This window comes from Hemicordylus capensis, chromosome 1, assembly GCF_027244095.1.
Source record: "Hemicordylus capensis ecotype Gifberg chromosome 1, rHemCap1.1.pri, whole genome shotgun sequence".
Taxonomy (NCBI): Eukaryota; Metazoa; Chordata; class Lepidosauria; order Squamata; family Cordylidae; genus Hemicordylus; species Hemicordylus capensis.
Genome location: NC_069657.1, coordinates 151,034,650 through 151,059,921, shown reverse-complemented (window position 1 = coordinate 151,059,921; position 25,272 = coordinate 151,034,650). Strand labels below are relative to the sequence as shown.

At 45.1% G+C, this 25,272-nt stretch overlaps 1 protein-coding gene across 21 annotated transcripts in view; it reads right to left on the bottom strand.

Moving 5' to 3' along the window:
- TNS1 (tensin 1) overlaps nt 1-25,272 on the bottom strand; it is a 432,927-nt gene that overhangs the window by 134,314 nt on the left and 273,341 nt on the right. For 20 of the 21 annotated variants that reach the window (XM_053307444.1, XM_053307453.1, XM_053307473.1 and 17 more), the window contains 2 exons: nt 14,770-14,811; nt 1,239-1,288 (listed from right to left, as the gene is read on the bottom strand). In XM_053307444.1, the coding sequence (XP_053163419.1) occupies nt 1,239-1,288; nt 14,770-14,811 (92 nt within the window). Of the gene's footprint in view, nt 1-1,238; nt 1,289-5,591; nt 5,606-14,769; nt 14,812-25,272 lie in introns of those variants that run through there. The other variant, XM_053307623.1, reaches the window with a different exon arrangement.

Here is a 25,272-nt window from a genome sequence, read left to right as displayed (position 1 = left end):
ACCCCTTCATCACTTTGCTTTTGCTGTCAAATGAAGTGGATCACAGAGCACACTAGTGAACACCTGTACTCCCTTCCCCCCAGTACAATTATTCCATAGAAGTTTTCAGAAATGAGTGATTATGAAAACTTATCAGGAGTAAGATAATAGTCCTCCCAGATGGGAGAATTAATTACCAACATTTCTCCTTTTCCCAACATGTGTCTCCTTTTCATTAGAGCACTGCTGTAACACATTATGCAACAGTGCTGATTGAAAGAGGCGATGCGAAACCTGTATACAGCAAAATATCATTACACCCGAGGAAATACTCTGAGAATTCTTCCTCAATAAAGTCACTAACTTGTGGTGGCTCTGAGTTGCATCATGTGTATGCGTATGCATGTATGTGTATAGGGAGGTCATTTAAGCTTTTTGCATGAGGCTCCAAAATACTGGAGGTCCCCACTGATTCAGTGTAACAAACCACACAGAACACATTACTTAATTCGCTAAGTAGAGATGCCACAAAAAATCTGTGATTGCCATTTTCAGGATTAAAACTCCTATTTTCAGCTACAAACAAGCATCTCAAATACAGAAACGGGTTGCTAAAAGATAACCATGGATTATGGGGGGAAATGAAAATATTGTACATTGTACATGCGCACAATGTACAATAGCATTACGACCAGTGCTTTAAGTGAGAACAAATATCAGCAATAGCATGGTATCCTGAACAAAAAGGGAAAGCCCCACCACCACTTTTTAATAAAGAGGAAGGATATACACATTTAAATAGATCTTTACATATTTTTCAAAGTGCAATGCTAGCCATTCACTTTGAAAGTGGGAGTGAAACACAATTAATCCAGGCCTCTCTGTGCATTTCAGTCAGCTACTGCTGCACAAATTAGATAGATAGATAGATAGATAGATAGATAGATAGATAGATAGATAGATAGATAGATAAGCTGGGTTTCTGTGTCTTCAATGGGAACAAAGCACAATAATGGCAGGGATCTAAATTAATGTGTGATCTAACATACAAAACAAAAATTTGGAAAAATCACATCCTTACAAAAGTTGTGTCTCAGAAGAATGTTCTGAACATGCAGTATCAATCATCAGCAAAGAGAAAAAGATCCACAGAAATAACAGAGAAGACTTTCCACATCCCCAATTATGAATAGAGAAGTCTTTGGGATTTCACAGGAAAGCCTCTCAGCAAAGTAGTCTCATAAAAAATGGAGCCTTACCTCGAGGGTTTGCGTTGTGACTGAACAATTTTGGGGGATTTTGTGGACACCTGAGAGTAAAAGCGAGAAAAGGGCATTATTAACAACGTATTACTTCATTATTCTCGGTCACCCACGGAATGGAAGCAATGGCCTCTTGCTGCCTAGGTGCAAGATGCCACATGAATGGCAGATACAGCATGGGCCTGGAAATGGGATGCAGAAAGACATCGCTTTAGGAGATCTGAGGAAAAAATGTTCTGCTCCACACACAAAAAACCTTGACCTTCTTAAGCATGAGGCTAATGTGTTGGAATTACTATACTGAAGCTTCTTGAGTTTCAGGTAGCTCTGAGCCCTTCATTTCTCAAGTATTTTTATAGTTTACAGTACCGCAACATACACGTCTTGAAATGTTTATTCACTGAAAATTACCAATGAGGTGAGTCAAGAATCTTCTCCTCATTTTATTGGAGGGAAAATGACATCCAGAATGAATGAAGGCATTCTTATATCATGTTTCTTCTTTATGAAGGAATCCATGTGGAAGATATAAATTGGTATTGCGAAATACATGTGACTGTTTCAAACACGATGAGCAAACACTGTGCCTGCTCCTGCTAAATAATCTTCCTTGCCGCCTTGCATGTATATTCCATTTTGGAGGGGAAAAGGTTGCATTATACTCAGACCTAAAGAATATTATGGTGGCCCAAACTGACCTTGTTGCAAACTGTCAGACATCATGTGGCTCCTCAGTTAAAACCTGAATCTGCATCAAGTCCTCGAGCATTGGGAGCACATGCTCTCCCATGTCCGCGTGAGTGTCTACTTCTGATGTAGATTAAAATAAACCAAGATGTATCCTGATAAATTTTGGTTTATTCTAACAAACCTAACTGGGGGTGGCAGGCCTCATAATCTGTAACCCAGTTCGAACCTTGGTTACAGACTGAGGTTTATTTCAAGTATAGGATAAACTAAGATCTGTCAGTTCAGACATCACGACTGAACATGGCTTATCTGACTCTAAATCAGAAGCAGATGCTTACACAGGGAAGTGAAGGGGGAACACACACTCCTGGGGCTGAGGGACATCACGCGACATGAATGGCAGATATGTGGGGGCGATATCACGCCATATTCATGTGGCAGATACATCACGCCAAGCTTTAACTAAGGTTCTGTGTGATACCTGAACCAACCCTGTGTGTTAAATTAGATCTAGGAGGCTGATTTCAGGAGGTCCAAGGCTGGCTCAAGTGCATAAGCTTGCCAAGTGGAGGTTTGGAGGTGTGGCACATTTGATGGGTTGACCCCACCCCACAGACTGTATTTCTGTTGAGGTTGCTCTCTCTTGGTTTCTTCCCCTCCCCCAGAAGGAGAAATATCCCTTATCACCAGAGTAATGGTTTTATGAATATGTGGCATTGATCTATATCTTTTAGTGAAACCTCTGTATATCAGTTTGCATGTCTTCAACAACTTCAACACAATTCCAATTATGAAAAATAGATTCCTCAAATATGACATCTGGTGCTTTCATTCATAGTCTGGGGCTTGCTCCCAGGCTGTCTTTTGTCTGTAGCTTTTTGTCTATAACAAGGGTGGAGGAGGCTGAAAAAAGTCTCCCTGCTCCTCTTAGGCACTCCCTCAGTTCCTCCTCCCAACTCCAATCTTCTCAGACCAGGAAATGCAATATTTAGCCCTATCATCCTTGTTGTTGTATTGGCTCTACATCTCCATGCAGAGGCTAGTAACAAGATTCCTTTGCCACATGTAGGAGCTGCATGATTGCTCCAGCCATAAAGATGGAAATTCCACATAGCCTTCCTAAAAGCCAGACCTTTCCTCCCTGAATTTGCCTACCTCCGTTTTAGAGCCATCTAAGCTAGTGACCATCACCACATCTTCTAGCAGCAAATCCATCTGCCCCAATTTGCAGTCTGTCCCCCTCTGAATTTGCATTTTTCAGAGACACAGCTCCGCAATAGGTAGCTTGCACCACTAATGGGGTTGAATTCCTTGCTCCAAGATAGCAAAGCAACACACAGACAGATAATTGGATAATTAGCAGCAACAGCTTACAAACACACAGAGAACTGGCGGCCCTAACAAGGATCATTATGAGACTATTTATCAAGCTGAGCAGAACAAAAGCTACAAGGCAGGGGAGGGGAGGAGAAGACCTCCAGGAAAAATAACTTAAGCCCATGTTGAGACAGTTTCTCTTTTAAGCAACTGAAAATAAAAGCACCACAGGAGGCCAATGGGCTAGAAAGCCCAGCCATATGATGCTGGCATACAGGCTGCCCTCAAGATGTTAGGGAGTCTTTTCTGCTCAATAGTGCTTGCTTGAATTCAAAGCCGACAGAGGAAAATGAGCTGGATTTAACCTCAATTCCACACCCATCCAGTGAGAGGAAACTGCTGGGGAAAGCAAGAGCCACAGGGCGCAAAGATGTTCCCTACATGACTAAATATCTGCAGTGATGAGGGAATATCTCTTCCACCAACTTTTAGGCTCCATCTTGCTGCTGCAGCTGTGTCAGCATGACTGCAGGATGAACTGTTCTGCGAGAAAATGTTCCCACATAAACAGGAATAAGGTTGCATGGAACAATGCTATTTCTAGGACATCTTTAGTACTGACACTACACTGTCAGCAGCACAAATGTGTGGTGTGTGGGAGGCAGCACAGATCACACATGATCAATGACTATCAAATCAGTGTGCATTAAGGCAGGTGCAGCCTGGAGCAATATTTTGCTCCAGAGAGCCTGGAGCAATATTTTGGGAAGGTATGCATTGCTCCATTCTCCTCATATTCACTTGCAGCTGTCTATGGCTTCCAGTATGGTTTTCTGTGTATGTATTCCAAAAGATGAGTTGTACACTGGCCTCTTTAAAGTAATGCCTGTGCTGCAAGCTAGCTGGCTTCTATTTGGTGGCGGTATGGCTCACATTCCTTACAGTGCATTAGTGTTTAGCCATCTGCTGTACACCCTCAAAGATATGGTCTGGTTGGCATGATTTGGCTTCTAAGTACATACTCTCTCTTTCTGCCTTTTCTCAAATATCTGATGAGAATTGTGCAATTTCATATTCATCACAAGTATTGGCCATACAGGCTTCTAAACAATCAGCATTTTCTATGTTATGTTAAATAATTCACTTTAATCTGGATTCTGTGGGGGCTTATTTAATGAACTTACATAATTGTGCAGAAGCTACCATTCTTTGCGCACAAGGTACTGCACAGAAGTGAAATGTGCCCTGCCACAGGGTGCACAATTTTTAAAAGGTGCATAATTTGAATCAGGGGTTTATGAATTGGAGAGGAAGATGCAAGGAGTTGATGAAAAAACACACACACAACAGATTCTGTACTGGGGAAAGGTACAATAATATCACTTCAGCTTCTACTAAGGGACTACATCTCACTCCAGGAAAACATCCTAATTGAACTAACTTTCCAAACATTTTTCAGGATGTTTAAAAGCTGCAATCTCTACATGCACTGAACAATCCAAAAATCTAGTTTGGCACAACACAAATCCAGTGGGGAAAAAACCACTGTGTTGGCTTTAATGTATAAATAAATTGTGTTTGTGTGAAATCTGCCTCTTAGTCATACTTTGCCAGGGAGCGCAAAAGAACGCTCCAAGCATGGGATTGCATGGCTCTTTTGTACCTGGCCTGGAACACACAAGAAGTCATCCATACAGAGCTGGAAACATTGCAATATACTGCAAGAAAGGCTCCCCAAATCATTAGAACTGGTTTGCCTTGGCTCAGGCCTTCATGGAACAAAATGCCAGGAGGAAATGTCTGAGTTGTCAGAGCCTGAAGCTTCCATTTATTCGCTGTTCCCATGGCTCCAAAAATGCCATGTGTGCTGTTTGGTGATTTTGTGACCTCAGCTGAAATACTAAGTAGGGATTCCAATTAAAGAAACATTCAGTGGAGAAAAACACACTTTCACACCTCATTCATGTTTTGTATCTTCAGTTACAAAACAAAAAAGAGAAGGAGTTATTTAAACTGTGATTCCACAGTTGCTCTGTGCTCAAGTTAAAACTAACACGAAACTAGTTTGCAGAACCTGAACCACTCATCGAGTTTAAAAACAATTGCAAGATTACAGGTGACCCAGTGGAGGGAAAGTCAAGTGGAAGCACAAGGCCAAAACACTACAAAGGACACATGGCAACTGTGATGGGTGAGCTGACCTTGTGTACATGTTCCTCAAAAGCATTTTACACCTCATCAAATCAAGTTAATCTATCAGTGTTGTGCCAACTCTGGAATTATCCCCAATTACAGATCCTTGAACAGAACTCAGAAGTCTGGCTTTTCTAAGAGCTTGTTCACCTGCTCATCCTCCAGTGTGGTATAGGCCATCACCTGCCCAGTGTGCCCTTCTGCTGCCTACATAGAACAAACAGGTTAGTCTTCATGCGAAAAAATACATGAACACAAATCTGGCAGCAAAAATGGCAGCATTCCGAAACCAGTGGGAGAACATTTCAATAGCCAATTACATTCGGCTCACAACTCAGAAGTCACCATTCGTCAGCAAGGGGAATTTCAGCATGAGAATGCTGAATTAGAATGTATCAAGAGGTTTAATTCTATCTCTTCAGGCTTAAATTAAGACAATGGTTTCTTGTCACATTATATGATATATTAGCATAGCTAGAAAGACCTTGTTACTACTGTTGAAAATTGTCACTGTGATTATCTTATAGACATTTACACTGAATTGTCACAGACTACACTTTTTGTTATTTCATGGCCATTTAGCTCCACTGTTTGCATCCCCCCCTCAACACACACACACACACACACACACACACAGAGTATACTAGGATAACTTTTCATGCACCTGATGAAGTGGACTGTGCAAAAGTTTATGCTACAATAAAGTTATTTGTCTTTAGGTGCTGCAAGACTCTGTTAGTTTCTACATGCACCATATATTAATAATTCCATCACAGAATGATCACATCCATCAGAAGGCAAGCACAAGGAGCTTCATAAAGAAGATTTCTTCACTCTCTTCTCCTGGAAAACCCCAAGAAAGGGTCATGTTTGCTATATATATTGTATGAACATGTAATGTGTTGGCAAAAAGTCAAGCATATTCAATTCACAAGTGTTTGTGAGTGAAATTCACTGAGCCTTTGAATGGAGGATGAAAAATGGGATAGACATTGGTCCTTTCCAGTGTTATACCCCATCTCTCCCCTTGTGAAAGAGGTCTCCAATCTTTGGGGAAGGTGCCAAAGAGAATAAGCTCTCTCACATATCCAATAATCTCAGCAAAGGTGGTGGAAAGCACAACCAATCTGTGCAATAGTGGGGGGCGATTAAAATTCCCCCGTTGCCAAATAAGGAAAAAACAGAGTTCACCCCTCCCCCTCCAAAAGATGAGCAAGGTAGATCTTTATGGCCAACTGAAATCAGATTGTACTCCCACAATACTCTGTTTTAAATAACAAGACACAGAATTTGTGGGGAACCACCACCCCCCAGAACTGCAATTGGGTCCTGCAAAAAGATGTAAAAATGGCAGAGAAGCCATTCATCTCTAGAGTGGATTTCTCCCATTCCATCACTTTATAGTTGCACTGGATCATTCCACCCTATGTTCCACTCCTGGATTTTGGCTTACTATATTTCTAAAATAAGTTTCAGGACTGGTACATGTGCAGCTTGCTGTGTCTTCCAGTTAGGAATATATAGAAATATAGGCAGCTGTGTTATACCGAGTCAGACCCATTGTTCCATGTAGGTAGGGCAGACTGGCAGCGGCTTCTCCAAGGTTGCAGGCAGGAGTCTCTCTCAGCCCTATTTTGGAGATGCCAGAGAAGGAACCTGGAACCTCCTGCATGCCAGCAAGCAAGCATGCAGGTGCTCTTCCCAGGGTGGCCCCATCCCCTAAAGGGAATATCTTACAGTGCCCACACATGTAGTTTCCCATTAAAATGAAAACCAGGGCAGTTCCTTCAGTTCATTTACATCCCTAGGTTCCCCCAGCCTCCAAATGGTCTCACACAGCTCCCAGCAGTGCCACTTGTGTGGATGCATGAGCCACTCAGCCAAAGGAAACTGGATTGTCTGAGGTGGGAAGGCAGGTGCGATCCTGCCTTCCCCCTGCCAGGCCCGCTCAAAGGGTCATGTGGATGACCTTTCTACTTACCCTACACACACCTTGTCCCTTGACAGACATGGCCACTCTTCTTCCTCTCTCCCATGAAGTGAAGCTAGCAGTACTACATGGGGAAGGAGTCTAATATTCCCCTCCCCATATTGTAACATGAGGTTTGGGGACTTGCTTGCTGCTCACAGCAGCCCCATGCAGGGCTATAAGCAGGATAATCTCTCGCCCACACTGCCAAGAGGATCAGCTTCCTGCCTATACTGTATAGCCCTGTAGGTGGTCTCTTTTAAAGTGGCTGTTCCCACATTAAAGGAAGTCATTTTCAGGGGATTCCTTGAGAATGAATGAATACATTTTCCCTTTCAGCAAGGGGGAAAGGGGGAAAAATTCCCCTGGCTAAATGCAGGAGAGTACACCTTCCCTCTCAAGGTGCTACGTTACTCCATACCTTAGGAAGGAAAGAAGTTTTTTTTCCCCCTTCCCTCATTTAACACAGAAAGGAGGAAAGCCCCTGAATGGGACAGCAGATCTAAATTACTGTTCTAGATTAATGCAGGGTTGTGTTGGATTGGGGGTTTCTCTCTCTCTCACTCTAACAACTTGGGAGTGGACGTACATGTCTCTTGTAGGCACTGAAGTATGTACAGAAAGTAGGAAGTACTGGCATTTGCATCTCAAATGCTGATAGAGCCACCAGCACTTTCCCGCCACCCTCCTGCCACCCGTACCAGCTTCAACAGCCTCACACATCAGTGCAAAATTGTTAACACAGTTCAGCCACCTGCCACGGGATCTCTTGGAAATTTGGTAAGATTATACTCCTCACCAATCAAGTTCTCCAAAACAAATTTCATCCCATTAGGGCAGCTCATCTTGACTATATGGAAAACAGAATGTTTAGACTTTTGAATGGTGGGATCCTAAAGTAAACAAGCTCCCTTACAGTTCACATTTTCTGCCCCCTTGATGTCATCCATAGACACCCTAGAGCCGATTCCTCAAAGGCAACTGAACAAGCTGACCTGGATGAAAGTGAAAAGTAAGTTATATCCACAACTCAGCCTGGATTCACTGAAGTCAACAATGCTACCCAAAAGAGTTCTGGGAAAGACCAATGTGCAAGTGGGAGTGATACCATTTATACCCATGTGAAGATCTGACCTAAGAAGACAATTCTGTCTAGGGAAGACAGAGATCATTCAAATCTTTCACTGGATATGTTTGACTCGTGTCCCAGGGTATCGTCAAACAGCATGTGATACAGCCGCCTTGCTGAAGCTAAGTAGGTTTAGGTCTCATCCGTGTCTGGATATTTGACCACCTGAGAACCCCATCTACATTGCCTTGAATTCCATGATGGAAGAAAGGCAGGATATAAATGTCAAGTAAGTAAATATAGCCTTAACCTGAGTGGAGAGTTGGTCCTGCAGTAACAAGCATGGATGGCCCCCTTTGCTAAGCAGGGTCTACCCTGGTTTGTATTTGCATGGGTGGATTTGATTACATGAGAGTAAGTAACATATTCTGCCGTAAGATATTCCCTGTAGGGGATGGGGCCACAGCTCAGTGGTAGAGCATCTGCTTGCATGCAAAAGGTCCCAGGTTCAATCCTTGGCTTTACATCTCCAGGTAGAGCTGCAAAAGACTCCTGCCTGAAAACCTGGAAAGCTGCTGCCAGTCAGTGCAGACAATACTGAGTTGATGGACCAATGGTCTGACTCAGTATATGGTAGCTTCCTCTTTTCCTATAGGCAAATCCAGTTACAAGAGCTAAGGTTTCCCTGCCCTATCCCACTTCAGCCCAGAACAAAGGCTTACCTTAGGGAGAGTAGCAGTTCTAATCCATTTCCAGGGCATGATGCTTGTTTTTTCAGATCTCTCCCTCCTCAGCAACCCGTCTCCCCGCAACAGAGAGTCAATCCAAGCAAGTTCGCAATACTAAATGGCAAGTGTTTGATTAAACAGCACATGCAGCAGCCTGACACGCAGCACGCACCATGCTTGGGACAGTCAGTCTGCGATGCTGATGATCTGGTCCTTGTGGCTCAGCTCACTATGCAACATGCTAACCACAAACAACTCTCCTGTTGTTGCAGTGGAAATAGAGCCCCACCCCTTCCTGAAATGCTCTCTCCAACACACACACACACACCACGAGGAACAGTCAGGCAGATATCAGCTGATAGGAATAACGGCTTCCAGGCGTGTATTATTAAATGCTCAAAGCGCACCGTGTCCAGAATTCAGGCCCAGGCAGAAAGATGGAAGTGACAAATTATCTTTTCTGAAGGCTTGCATCCCGATATCCCTGAGAGTTGCTCTCAACACCACTTCCCTCTTTTCTGGTTGATGCACACCTTGTTGCAAATTCAACAGCTGTAGCCATGTCAGCTTCTCACCGCAGCAAAAACAACAAAGTGTCACAAGACACCTTGCTTCAGTAACCAACAAGAAATCAAGGTCATCACTACAGAACATGAACCCGTGAGCTGGTTACAGGTAAATTGAGGTCTTTTATTCAGGTTTGAAGAATATTTTATTTATTTATTTATTTATTTATTTAAAGATTTATACCCCACTACATTTCCATAATGTGGATATGATGCCGCTAAGAGCATCAGAAGAAAAATGTAATAAAACACAATGGAAGTATAAAGCAAATACAATAAAGCAGCAGTAGAAAAGCAAACCCTCTGCAATTGGGATCCAGAAGCAGAAGAAAACTTAAAAAAAAAAAAAAAACAGGCAAAACTAAGGGAAGGCCAACTAAAAAAAAACAGATTTTCAGCTGTTGCTTGAAACTAAGAAAGGAAGAGGCTAGTTGGAGATCAGGAGCAAGGGAGTTCCAAAGACTAGGGACCACCACAGAAAAAGCCTGTCTATAGGTCACCATCAAGAGTACTTTGGAAGGCGGCAGAACACACAGCAGGAGAGTCTCTCTGCCAGAATTTATGAGTCGAGCAGGACTATGTGGGAGTAGGTGGTCCTTCAGGCATCTTGAAATGAAAGTCAGACTAGATGTGACTTTAAATGCTTCATTGTCTAGGTTGGGACCTATTTTCCCCTTAAAATTACAGATGTGCAAAGGCCTGATCAAAACTGTGGCACAGAGGCAGAGGAGGTTCAATCCTTTAATTCGATGCTGTTATCCTGCCAAAAACTGCCCCTTCCTTGAAGCTGCTATGGGCCCACAAAGCAAATGGCAGCTTTGAGGCCACATATAGCATCTTCAAGCAGCAATTTTTTGATGGGAAAATAGTGCAGGATCAAATAATTGGATATCTTCTATTTCTGTAATGAATTTAACATTGTGTCTGGTTTGGCCCTAAGGATCTCAATACATACCAGATTGGCCAAGGACCAGAATACTCTGGCACTCCAGCTGTCGCTGTATACAGCTCCCATCACCCCCTAGCCAAAGAGGCTACTAGTCAGGGATGATGGAAGTTGCAGGAGGGCCGAAGCTGCTTAGCCTTGGATTAGGCCATATCAGGGGTTTTCAAACTGTAGTCCAGAGAACCCTGGAGTTCCTTCTCAAGCTTATCTGGAATTCTTCAGTGACAATATCCATAATGGCGGACAAGCTTCCCTGAAAGAAAGTGTGCCCACAACTATCAATCATCCCTACATGAATCAAGAGAGTGCCCTAAACCATGGACAACATTCCTCTAGCCTTGCGTGTGGAAGGGGAATATATGCCAGCTTCCAAGGAATTCCAAAGTTCCACAGAGCAGTGTTTCAAAATTATTTGCCCTGGTGGGTCCAAAAGGTGAAGACAGGAATAAGTCCTGTCCTGGTGATGGCCCACCAAAAGGGAATAAGTTTAACTACTGCATGCAAAATTTACAGCACTGCTCCCCAAAGACAATTCTGGTAAACAAGTGATGCCATGGTAGCGAACAAGCACTTGACTTTTGGGAGGGGCCTGTATAGATGTTTACAAGTTGCACATGTAATGGAAAAAAGGGACTGTGCCAGAAAAATCTTGTTTTCCTTAAGCACACAGAAGCCTCGTTCAGTTCAAATCCACATGATTTGATTTTTAGTGTTCCTCCCATTCTTAGACATTTGGTCTGGAGTGCTCAGGAAAGTGCAAGCCATCTCATGAGCAGCAGCCAGCTCCCCTCCTCCTCCCTCCTGCAGTGGGGCTGGGGGTGCCATGGTGCCAAGAAAACCACAAGGGATTGGATGGAACTATCTAGAGAGGCATCCAGCAGCATCCCATCATATAACTAGAGACACAGTTAATACAAGATTGGCTAGAACCTGCATTCCATCTAGCCTAGCATTCTGGGCAGGCTTCCTGGATGTTTTAAGAAGAGGTCTAAGCCAAAATGTTTTCTGTGCTAGATAAACTGGAACCACCCTTCTGCCAGAAAGAGCCTTCTCATACCCTTGCATTTTGCACAAGGGCACTAGGGTTGGATTTTACATTCTTCCTCACAAATAAAATCTGTTTTGTTTCCCTTGAATCTCAAGAAGCTTCCATCCTCTCAGATGTTACAGTTCTAAAGGCAATCCTCTTCTCTTTTTTGTTTCAATTAACCTCTGAAGTGGACAATCTGATTGCTTTGGTGACTTCTGCAAGTAGAAAAGCTGCATCTTGCTATTAGTCTATCCACAGAATTAGACTAATTCTGTGATCTTCCCAGAGCCCCTATTTCAAGCATTATATTGCAGATGCAAGCAGATCACTCATGTGAATTGTTAGCTAGCTGCTAATCCTCACAACTACACCACCAGTACCACCTGTCAATCACACTTTGACTGCAGAATTGTTGCCTTTCATTTATTCTGTACATAGGATGAGCCAGATGGATGGCACACTGAACGGCTACTGTCTAAATGCAGAATTGCACATGTGTGAGATAAGCTAACGGGGGTGGGGGGGAGTAGAAACCCACGAAAGGCACAAACACATGTATACCAGTGATAATAGCCCAGACATTGATGTAGGACTAAAAAGGACTAACATAAACATGCCAGCTAGCCCTGCTCCTGCGCTGGCACACTCCAGATTCACAGCGTTCCCGATCATGGGGAGAAACTGTCTCTGGGTACAGTGTTTGCCACCACAGATAAACACCGTACTCTGGAAGAATAAGATGTGTGGATATAGCGTGCACCACCAGCATATGCATGGGGGTAACTGGTGTGCTCACATTAGTCCAAACAGGGTTATTGGGATGAAGTTGTACAACTTCAAAGTTGTAGAACTTTTAAGTGCTTTTTGAGTGTAGCTGCTGTTCATCAAAGGAACCCACCTTCCCCAGGTTTTCACTACAGGTTTTTTTCCTTTCTATTTTTCAACACATGGAACCCCTCAGCTTCTCAAACGTAATGTAGAATCTCCAAGAATAGACCACACATCGATCCTTGTTGCTTCAGAACAGGACTTTGTTTTGGGGATTTGGGAGGAAGTTTTTATTTGGCATTCCTGAGCTGACAGCCCTTAAATTTTTTGTGCTGTGCAAGATAAGAAGAAAAGCTGCTTTCTGACATTTCTTAATGTTGTTTATTTTCCCAGAATTTTCTCGTATGCCTTTCCTTATTTGTTATTCTTTTTCAAGGATACACTACTGTTATCATTTCAATCCTCTTTCTGTGGATGTTTCCACACACTTTGGATATGGACTTGCTACTGTCCTCAGTCTCTGCACATACTTACTACTGTATTCAGCAATCAGTGGTTCTCAGAGCGTGCAGTAGGCCTTGCTAGGGAGGCATGGACGGCTGCAAGGAGAAACACACGCTTCTCCCTACCCAGTGTGCATCTTGACTGGGCATCATCCATTGCAGCCCCCATCAATCACTGCAGTACAGGAAGCTATGTGTCATGCTCTGTTTGTGAGCACTAAACTGGTCTTATGACTCATTCAACACATATCCAGTTCACAGCCCAAAATGGCCAGTTCGAAACATGCCTATCAATTGGAAAGTCAGCATCTTGACTTCAACATGTAAATATGGTCATGTAAGCTGAATCAACAGAGTAGCTGGAGCAGTTTTAAACTGGGCATAGCAAGACTCACCATGACCAAGTTTGAGAATCCCTGTACTAAGTCATCATAATCATATACTTGTGATTGTTTGGTAATGTTGATTAGAGCCCGATGCATGATGGAAGGAATGGTGACATTAGGTCTGCAAGTGTGAGCAAACCTTACTTGCAAATAAGATGAAGTACTACTGCTGAAGGGGCTAAAGCAGGCCTGCACAACATAAGGCCCAGGGGCCGGATTTGGCCTGCAGAGACTATTTTACTGCCCCCCCCCCCGGGTATCCTGCAGCAACACAAGAGCTGGAAACTGCCTTATAGCGCCATCCTGTGCATGCTTTCTCAGAAATATGCTCTATGATGTGCCCAGTGAGGCTTACTCCCATGTAAACATGCCTAGCATTGCAGCCTGAAAGCATCAACAACTAGGGAGAGGAGAGGACGTGGCATTTGTTTGGGGCTGGCATGCACTCTAGAGGCCCCACTCATTGAGCACAAGGACAGCACCTATTCTCTGCCAAGGCCACTATCCAAGGCCACTATCCTTGGTTAAAACTATGGGTCCATTGACGAGGGGATAGATGCACAAGTAACTAATATAATAATTTTAATGTAATAATGTGCTAAAAATTTAATCTCGGCCCCTGCACGCCACATTGTGGATGAACATTCCAGCCCACCACATGTGGTGGGCCATATTCCAGCCACATTCCGGCCCACCAGGGCATTTGAGTTGTGCAGCCCTGGGCTAAAGACATGGTAGGGTATAAGGAAGTCTAAAATGATGGCTTTGGTAATCTGGTGGAGGACTCTTGGGGCCAGACTAGATGTTACTTTAATCATATGCTTTGCTGTTGTGTGCTTGTCTCTTTTGTGCGAAATAGCATGCATATAGGGTTGCAATCCAGATTGGAACTACAGTGGGAAAGGGAAGATTAAACTCTATGCCCCTGCCTTGGTGCCAATCCAGATCAGGCTCCTTCATGCATGTTATTTGACTTTGGGCGGGCGGGGAGGAATCCCCCATTGAACTAATTGACATAAAGAAAATCAGTGTACAGCTGCTTGGTATGTGCTTAAACTAAAACCTAAGTTGATCCTAAGAAAGCCACAGAAAAGTCATTGGGAAGCTCCTTGACAGTGAGCAGAAGAGTGGAGTACAGAGTTCCCTGTAACAGGGATTTCCAGCTGTTGTTGACTACAACTCCCAGAATCCTCAGCCAAAGACCACTACAGCTGGGATTGCTGGGAGTTGTAGTCAACATCTGGGAATCCCTGTTACAAGGAACACTGTTGTGGTACAGTCAGAATATAATGGTACTCCCTTGGGACTTTCTTCCTCCTCCGAAATGTACTCTACCATATCAGAGACAAAATAAATAACTTACCGGAGTGTCTACGTGCTTTGCAGGACTTTCCTCAGTGGATGGCTGTGGAGGGGGAGAGACAGAGAAAGTGTGAAAGCAACTTCAAAACTTCCCTACTTATTTATGGCATAAAATTGCATATTCCAAGTTTTCACTTCCTTCCCATAACTGAGAAAAGAGAGACTCAAAAAGGACAGGAACCCTGTCAACTGGATTTGTTTCCTCAGTATGTAAAAGAGCTGAATGTTAATAGGCAGAAAGGAAATTAATCTTTAGTGCAGAACTCAAATCACTTCTCTATTACTATTAAGTCAAAAGGGCTACAGCACTTTAACTGCAAAAAAACAAGCATTTTTGCTAGTTTTCACATGATGTTTTCTTTTCAATCCATATTCTGTTAACATCGTTTTTTCCACTCTGCACCACCTCAGACTATCTCTGAGTCCCTCTGTGTCAGGGCTGTCCTTAGGGCATGGCAAGCAGGGCGACTGCCCTGGGTCCTGCTCTTTTAACCCCCATTAGAATTAACTGGAAGGGAGCCTTGCCCTGGCTGATTGGCCCCAGGCCCTGCACCCCTCCAGGGCTCTCTAATAACAGCCCTGCTCTGTGGTAACCTTTCTCCTCCCAGGGGCCTGTCAGAACTGGGCAAACCACTAGAGAGGAAAGAATCTTGGTCACAGAAGATTCTATGACAGAAATAAACTAGATCCTAGGAGACCGGAAAAGAGTATCCAGGAGGCTTTACACATAAGGCTTCTATCCCAAATCTACGTCAGAAGAGAGAGTGTGCATTCACACACCTGCCAAACTTACCCTGAAGTCCCTTCGAGATTCATAGACCCACTCCACAAACAAATCGGGCTTTGTGATGAGAATTCTAGCTTATCTAGACATATTCCTGAATTTTTAAAATGCTGGTTTTAAGCTACTTTTTCTGAAAACGCCGGAGCAAGTACAGAGAGGCGCTGACGTAGAATCAATAGCATTATAAGAGGGATGTTCTCCTTAGAAATGCAGATATTGCTCTCTAGGAAGCTCCCCCACACACACCGCCACTGGCTAGAAGGAAAACACGGAGCATGCCATGTGAACTTGTTCCAAATTAAAATCCAAGAGCAGAGAGGAGGGACTGCTTCCCTCAATGCTGCGAGTGTAGTTCAAAAGTGGCTTCACTCAACATTTACCCCGAAGCATGAAGCCATGTGAGAATAACTCCCAGGAAAAAGTAAATGGAGTAAATATTTGGTTCACGAATACTCCTTTGATGGTCTCCTGTTACTTATTTGTTTGTTTGTTTATTTGTTTGTTTGATTGATTGATTGATTGATTTTTAGACCGCCCTTACAAAATAGCTCCGGGAGGTTCACAAACATCAAAGACCCTTTAAAACAATTTAAGAGCACTGGAAGGCCAGGTCGAACAGGTAGGTCTTTAGGGCTCTCCTAGATTCCAATAAAGAATTCAAATTACGGATGTCTGCAGGGAGCGCATTTCACAGTCCAGGAGTGGCTACAGAGAAGGCCCGCCTCTGGGTCGCCACCAGATGAGCTGGTGGCAACTGGAGCCGGACCTCCTCAGATGATCTTAGCGTGCGGTGGGGATCAGACCGAAGAAGGCGCTATCTAAGGTAACCTGGACCTAAGCTGTTCGGGGCTTTAAAGGTAATAACCAGCACTTTGTATTTTGCTCGGAAACATATCGGCAGCCAGTGCAGCTGTTTCAAAACAGGCATAATATGGTCTCTCCGGGTTGCCCCGGAGACCAGCCTGGCTGCCGCATTTTGAACTAACTGAAGTTTCTGAACTACATACAAAGGCAGCCCCACGTAGAGCACATTACAATAGTCAAGCCTGGAGATTACTAGCTGGTGCACCACTGTTCTGAGCTCATCCTCCTCTAGAAATGGACGCAGCTGTTGAATCAGCCTAAGCTGATAGAAAACACTCCTGGCCACAGCCTCCACCTGAGATACCAGAGTGAGGCCTGGATCCAAGAGTACCCCCAAGCTGCATACCTGCTCCTTCTGGGGGAGTGTAACCCTATCCAGCACAGGAAGATCTAACTCATCCCTCAGATTCTGAGCCCCTACAATGAGCACCTCCCTCTTGCTTGGATTCAGCTTCAATTTGTCATCCAGCCCATTACTGCCTGTAGGCAGGAATTTAGGGAATGAACGCCATTTCCTGATGAAGCAGATGAGAGAGAGAAGTAGATTTGGGTGTCTTCAGCATACTGATAACACCCAGCACCAAATCTCCTGATGACCTCACCCAGCAGTTTCATGTAAATATTGAAAAGCACTGGTGACAGAATGGAGCCCCGAGGGACTCCATATAACAGCTCTCATTGAGAAGAGCAACTGTCACCAAGCTCCACCATCTGGGATCTGCCCAAGAGATAGGAGCGGAACCACTGCAGAGCAGTGCCTCCTATCCCCAACTCCCCCAGGCGACCCAGAAGGATACGATGGTCGATGGTATCGAACGCCGCCGAGAGATCCAAGAGAACCAGCAGAGTCACACTCCCTTTGTCGATTCCCCAGTACAGGTCATCCATCAGGCCGACCAAGGCTGTCTCAACCCCACAGCCCGCTCTAAAGCCAGTTTGAAATGGGTCTAGATAATCAGTTTCCTCCAAAACCACCTGGACCTGGTCAGCCACCACCCTCTCAATCACCTTGCCTAACCAAGGGAGATTAGAGATTGGCCTATAATTATCCATCGCCGAGGGATCTAGGGAAGGCTTCTTAAGAAACGGTCTAATTATTGCCTCCTTCAAGCATGGAGGCACCTTACCCTCCCTCAGCGATGCATTTATTATATTCACCAGGCCTCCTTGAATAATCTCCCTGCTAGATCGAAGCAGCCAAATCGGGCAAGGGGCCAGAGAACAAGTGGTGGACCGCACTGCTCCAAGCAGCTTGTCCACATCCTCAGGAATCACTGAAACTGATCCAACCTAATACTGCAAGGATTGCTGGACACCTCCTTTGTAGACCCTGCAGAAAAAGTGGAATCCAAGTCAGCCCGAATACAGGAGATTTTGTCCACAAAGAACCCACTGAGGGCAACACAGCAGAGAACCTCTGGGAGCCGATTAGAAACAGGAGGAGTAGAAATTAGACCCCTCACTACCCAGAATAACTCCGCCGAATGTGAATCCGCAGAAGCAATGCGAACCGACCAGAATTTCTTTTTTGCTGTACGTACTGCCTCCGCGTAAGCCCTCAAGTGGGTCACATGCTCCATCCTGTCAAATTCGAGCCAAGTTCTCGAATTTTTAGGCTGCACAACTGATCCTGAGGGTGTGTCCACATAGAGCTTTTTTTAAAGGACTGGATATCTTATTCCTCACTAAGCAAAGCTTGTGCTGGTCCCCTGATTTAATGCAAGGCATACTGGGACAGCAGCAGAGCTGACGCAGACTGTACCAGCAAAGAGCCATATCTTTAGCAAAGGTTGCCTGCTTGAGTTTAGGGGCAGCATTTTGAGACCTCTTGCCTGGAGAGAACAAGGTTCTCTGCCAGAGGGAAGACTTAGTGGAACTGGTTCGGCAGTTGGGGGGGTTCAGTGGACCCCCCCCGCGGGACCAACCCCCCCACTAGTTTGCAATATTTATTTATTTATTTATTTATTTATTTGTAATTCCCTCTAGCCCCTTCAGGGGGCTTCCTAAAGGCCACAGGGGATCCACAAAGGTTACCCCTCCCCCTGCCGGCCTCGGTAATCACTGCCATGGCCCATTTAACCGTACTTTCTGGCCCGTTTTCTCCTCCGTAAGTAGGCGTGGCAGCCATTTTGCCTGCTGCTGCACATGCACAAATGTCCTCTGCGAGGCCTGGCATGGAAGTACGGTTAAACAGGCCAAAAATTACAGTTAAATGGGTTGTGGTGGTTATTACCGAGGCCGGTGGGGGAGAGGGAACCTTTGCGGACACAGACACACACCCCGCAGCCTTTAGGAAGCCCTCCGAAGGGGCTAGAGGTAAATATTTATTTTTTTGAAATTTTTTTTAAAATCGCAAACCCCTCCCCAGACCGGACCAAACTGGGGGTGGGGGTTCGAATGGGGGCTGGTCTGTGGCTGTGGCTGTTGTCTTCCACGTGCTTCCTTTTAGACTGTGAGCCCTGTTAGGACAGGGAATCATTTCCTTACTCATTTTTGCTATGCAAACTACTTTGATAAGTTGTTTCTAAAGCAGTATATAAATATGAAGAATAAGCCTACTCAAGAGCAACATAAGTCCTCCTGTCCAGCCCAAACACATACCCAACTCTCTGCAGTTCATTTGCAATATGGAATCATGTAGGTCATCTTAGCTTTCCACTCCCAGCCCATGCCAAGTCCTGTCTTGACAGCAGTGCATCATGCATTCAGCAAATCAATAGAACCCCGCTCACTGCAGCCCCCACCCCGTGTCTGACATCAGATGCGAGGGGCGTGGCTCCGTTCGGGAGTTTGAGTCTGGCCGGCACTGACCATCCACGTCCCAAACGAGGCCATGCAGCCCCGTAAAGGAGCTAGGTTGGGGCCAGTGCTGCACTCACAGTGCGGCCAGGCGTGGCTCTCTCCTGCCTTTAAGGCAGGGAAGAGCCACTCCTGGCTGCACCGCGAATGCAGTGGCCATTTAACTCCCGAACGGGGGCAGCACAGCCCCCGCTTGGAAGCTAAACCAGCACCCCCGCGTCTGACATCAGACGCTGGGGGCGTCTCAGGGACACGAGGCATGGCCCCTGATTGGTGGCGGCCTGGGTTCTTTGAACCCATTCACCCAATGGTGGCTCCGCCCCGACTCATGGCTCAGATCTGTTGTAAAAGCTGATGCTCTCCCCTCTGCTGAAAGGATGTAAACAACCAAAGTGGCAAGGCTCAGTGCGACTGGAGGGAGATGCTCCTCTCCAAGTCAGGGATCACCATCCATGCCTGAGGCTGTTAGGATGATTACGAAGACCACCACCGTTTTCTATGGCTTATGTGTTGTTCTGCCATAGCACTGGTTAAGATGCTTTGCTGGAAACATTAATAATAAAACCACTAGCCCATTAGTCCTGGTAGCAGTTCCAAGCCCTGTTTGGTATCTCAAAATCCCATCTGTTGCTGTGAACAAACTCTTACAAAAGTTACATAATTTGAGCACTACTACTACTGAAGAGTTATTTTTTGAAGGAATACTACTCGAGTTCATATATTGCTTCTGTATAGAAAAATATCCTATGCTCACAAGACTTGGTCATGAAACATTTTGCTTCTGCTGTTAAGCAGAAGCTATCCATAGTGGAGTCAACCATATACCCTGAGAACTCTTGCCACATGCACTGTGTCTCATGAACTGTTCCAGCCAACAGAATCTCAGCACACAAGTCAGTCAAAGAACTGATGATGATTTGGGTTACTAAAGAAGCCACCAAAACCTTAATTCATGATGGCCTCAAGGCACACATCATACCTACCCAATAAACTGCAAGCACAGAAGGGTGAGTGAGAGAGTGCTCAGATGCCATTCAATCAACAAGATTATTCACTTATTGAAACTTTGAGGCTATTCACACACGTGTGCAAAACCATGCTGAGGGATCCCAACCTGGTTTTGCACGCACATGTGAGACACCATGATCAGGCCCAATCCTGGCAGCAAACCTGCCTATGTAGCCACCCTTGAAACAAGGTTAAGGGAGTGCTTACTCCCTTAAGCCCGTGGCTGCCCGGGGAGAGGGGGAATCAACATGGTGCACTTGTGCTGTGCATCATTGTATTTCCAGGGGCCAGGATGACACATCCTGGCCCCCGGCCCTCCCCACTGCTTATGGGGAAATTATATGGGCACATCGGGAGTGCAGCCAGCAACACCAGCTCAATTATCTGCGGGGAAGGTATGTTTAATGCCTCATGAGGAACACCTCAATGGCATAGTCTGTAATGATGTCATCCACCCCAATTCAAGATGGTAGGTGTGTAAAAGTTTGATGCGCAAGTGTGCTGACTTGTGGACTGCCTAATCAATTTGAACCAAATTTGGTACAGTTGTTGTGAGTGACACATAGGGACACCTCAATGGCATAGTTTGTGATGATATCATCCACCCCGATTCAAGATGGCAGATGTGTGAATGTTTAAGGATGAAGTGGACTAACTTATGGGGATGGTAATTATCAATTAAGATTATAGTGAAAGGGAAGTAGGTCCTGTTTATGAGGGAGATTGATTGGCCCTGCTGCATTGGAAGTGAGATCAGGAACGGCTCTCCCTGCCTTTAAGGCAGGGAGAGTCCCTCTGGCCACGCTGGCCAATTTTGGCTCCAAACGGGGCCATGTGGCCCCATTTGGGGCCAAAATAATGCCCCCCGCATCTGACGTGAGGGGCGTGTCTGGGGCCATGCTTGTGGCCCCTGATTGGTGGCGACCCGGGTTCTTTGAACCCGTTTGCCCAATGGTGGCTCCGCCCCTGCTCCTGAGTAATCTGGATTCTGCTGTATGGGTGGTACTTCTAGTGAAGCATTTATTTCATCTAGCCTGGAACATAATCACTGACCAGGATGAGTTATACATCTCCAAATACTCCCTCACTAGCAATTCTACCAACCACAGTCCAAGAAGCTCTGAGCAGGCCACATTCAATGCACAGTGGCACAGTTCTGAGTAGCCTTTGGATTCCTGGGAAATGCAAAGGTCTCTTTGACAGCCCTTCAAAAGAAGACTGGCTTCAAGCATTCCCCACAGCTTCCTTGACAAACCCACAATAACGGTCCCAAAGAGACCAGAGCAGGTGCCTTCCACAGATAAACTTCCATGGGCAGACTGGGAAGCTCTCTCAGGGACACACATCTTTTTTGTTTACCATCCAAATATGCCAGTGTGTGCACAGAGATTAATCTGTGTACCGAGATAACAAAAGGCAGACCACTTGTGAAAACAGACTTACTGGGCAACTGGAAGTGAGGAGTGGGGGGTGGGGACAGAATCAAAATGCCCTGTTGAGACCAAGGAGAAACAACTGGATCTGAAGGGGCATGAGGCATGTATGTGGGCCTGGCAGGGTTCACAGCAGACACCTCCATGAGACCAGCTCTCAATACTAACCTGGCTGGTTGCCTGTACAGAAGAGTGTATCATTGAAAGGCCCATAAAGGCAGCACTCTGTATGTCAGCAAGCAAGTTACTTTTGGCAAGGGATCAAAGGGGCATTTGGAGGACTCCAGCCCTGGTATGCCAGCCAAAGAACAAAGGCACACATACGTATGGTTGCCAGATAACAACGTTAAAAACAATGGGCATCCGGAACTGTGTTTTGTCTGTTCTGTGGCGTTTTCAGTTCTGACATTTATTTATTTATTATTTATTTTTATTTATTCGATTTATATACTGCCCGTCTAAAAATGGCTCAGGAAATAAGAAATAAGAAATTATGCCTAGCTAAACAGGCATTTGAAGGAGATGAGATTAGCAGTTCTAATGCTATGATTCCTGTACCAAGCAGGGTATAATGAGATCACCATTCCCCATTACCATCATTTGGTAGTCAAAAATATACTGCCTCTGAATTCAGATGCTCTACTTGGCTGGTATGGAAACAAACCATTAGCAGACTTATGGATAGGTCTATTAATGGCCATCAGCCAATACAACTAAATGAACCTCTGTTTTCATAGCAATTACTAGACAATCAAGACAAACAACAAAGAATTACTATTGCTATTGTGCTCTGCTTAGGAGACTAAAGATGCATCTGACTGGCCATTGCTGAGGACAAGGGTCCACCCATTTTGGCCAGCCTTGGTAGGCAACCAAACTGTACGCTTACTACCCACCAGCCCCTTCCCCAAGGGGTGGGGTCTTTTGCCTCACACTCAGTGTAGAGGAGCTTTCCCAGTTAAACCGTGGAGATTAGTTTCCACCCTCCTCCCCATCTCTAGGCTGGGGGATGGTGGTGGGGATTCATCCCAGTTGTATTCAGTTTCAGAAGTCCTCTAAGGCAGGGATCCTCAACGTTGGGCCCTCAGATGTTCTTGGACTTCAACTGCCATAATCCCTAGGCCCAGTGGCCTTTGGCTGGGGATTATGGGAGTTGAAGTCCAAGAACATCTGGGGGCCCAACGTTGAGGATCCCTGCTCTAAGGGCTTCCATGCAGAGTGTGAAAATGGAGTTGTTCTCTTCCCAGCTTGGAGCTGGGGATTAGGGATGAGCACGCTTTCCTTTTCCAAGCTCCGAACAGGCTCAAACGCTGGTGTTCGAGCCGGCTTGATGGGCAGGGAAGGGCACCTTTAAGATGCCCTTCTTGCCCCCACCCTACTGCTTTCCCCCTGCCAGTACTCAGTTTAGAAACAGTTGCATGGGGCTGCAGGAAACACATTGGCACGCACATGGTTGGCAAGCATGCGCCCCATCCATGTTCGTGCTGACGCCCCACAGGGCTGCAGGAAGCAGCGCTGCAGACCCATGCAGCTGTTTCTAAAACAAAGGCACTGGCAGGGGAAAGGTGACAGGGTGGGGGCGAACAAGTATGGAGCTCCTTATCTGCCTCTTAAAAAGGTACCCCTCCCTGCCCCACAAGGGAGTGCATGAACAGCTCATGCACATCCCTACTAGGAATTGGGGGCTTCTTGTATTCAGCTTCAAAGGCGCTTGAGCACCTCTGAAAAGTGATGTGGGGATGAGTCCTTACCCTCCTCCCCAACAGAGTGGGAAGGAGGAATGAAGGCTCATCCTTGTCACATTCAGCTTCATGCTTGTTGAGAGGGTGGGGAGGTACACTCACATGCTAAGTGTGGCAAAATAATCTGAGGAACTCTGGTTGAGAGAATAATGCTGGTGTAGATATTCTTACACTATGTCCTTGGTTTAGAATTAAAATCTTAGCTAGTTGTAATGTTCACCTTAAATATAAATTGAACACTGTGGATCCTACACTCTTCTACAGCTCAGATTTTAATCCAAACTGAAGAAGAATGTATCTATGCTCTCACCCTCCAACTGCTGTTGTAGACGCTCCAGCAGCAGTAAAAAGGGACCTCTCTCTCTCTCATATCTTCTACACACCTCTTCATCTCCCCACCACTTCTAAATAGAACATATGATGCCATGGCAGTATCCCGAGTGTCGGGAAACATAGCTGGTGCTCTGAGAAAATTCCAGTTCCTAGGGCTGTTAGCACTCAGGATGCTGCTATAGCAATGCTCATTCTGTAGCAGAATCTGGGTGAAGAGAAAGAGGCTAACCAACTAAAGTGTCAAGAGGAGCAACAACTGTATGGGAGCTTAAAAGCTTGGCGGTGACAATTATAAGCAAAGCTAGAACTCTTGCGAGGAGGGGGGCTCTCACTCCAATCCAGAGTTTTCCCAGTCTTGAACATAGATTGAGTCTGGAGGCGTTTGCCCATCACTAGTTACAACTTTTACAACATCCTTTTATGTATTAAAAGAGTACGTGGCTCATGATAGTTGCTTATTTCAGCATAGATGGAACACTTGGGTGTTTCTCATACAGATATTATTTTAGGACTTCTGGCTCCTCTTCCACAACATTTTGGACTTTTTCAAAGCTTTGATCCAGTGTGTCATGCTGCCTGTCAGTCTAATAGCTTCCAATTTAAGATTTCCAAGAAAAGGACAAAAATACAGATTTGGGTAATAATAAGAAAGCCCAATGACCATCTCTTAAAGTGACTGGACTGGAAAACAAAATTAAAAATATGAGTTGCAGGATTTGTAGACACTTAGTCTTTCTTTAATGTGTCTAACTGCAGGAAGATCATTCTCAGAATAGGAAGAATACCTGACAAGTAATTATTCTAAAGGCAAACTGGAAATTAAGGGCAATCTGTTATGAGAACAGCCTGGTTGGGGACTAGAAGCAGCACCCTTCTATATGATTTGGCACTGCAGGCTTGCAGACTCCATCTTAGCTAACTGGACTCATGGGACTGCGATTCCTCCACATGCCCGTATTTGGCAAACTCGCAGTTAGTCGCTTAGCACAAGCAGCATGGGGCAATTTTACATGTGACTAAAAGTTACCTCCATGCCCCTCTCTGTTTTGCAATACAGAGAAGGGAGCCAGCTGAGTAAGAGACACGTTAAGGAGAAGCACTATTTCTCAAAAGAGTAGTCAAATTCCTCTTTTCATTGGCACATAGGATCAGTCTCACTAATCACCTCAAAAGGAGCTCAGATAAAGCCGTATCACTCCCCACCACCACTATCGCAGCATTAATGGTCTGATGCAGACCAGGGAAGAAGCTCATTAGTGTGAAAAGTATTCCAGTCTTCCCACCTGGATGGTCTTCCTGACCCATGAGATAAGCTTTGAGCTTGACCATTTACTCTATCCCATACAGGTTTTTCAAACCATTTCACTCTATTGTCCTTCAAGATTGCACACACCCATGATTGAATCATACATGATTGAATCATTCCATAAGCATCCATCCTTTGCAATCTGTACATGTGAGAGAACCCTCCATATATTCATATGTAAGGATTCAACCAACTGTCCCTTTCTGGTGGGTGTCAGCTGCCTAGAGTATTCTCT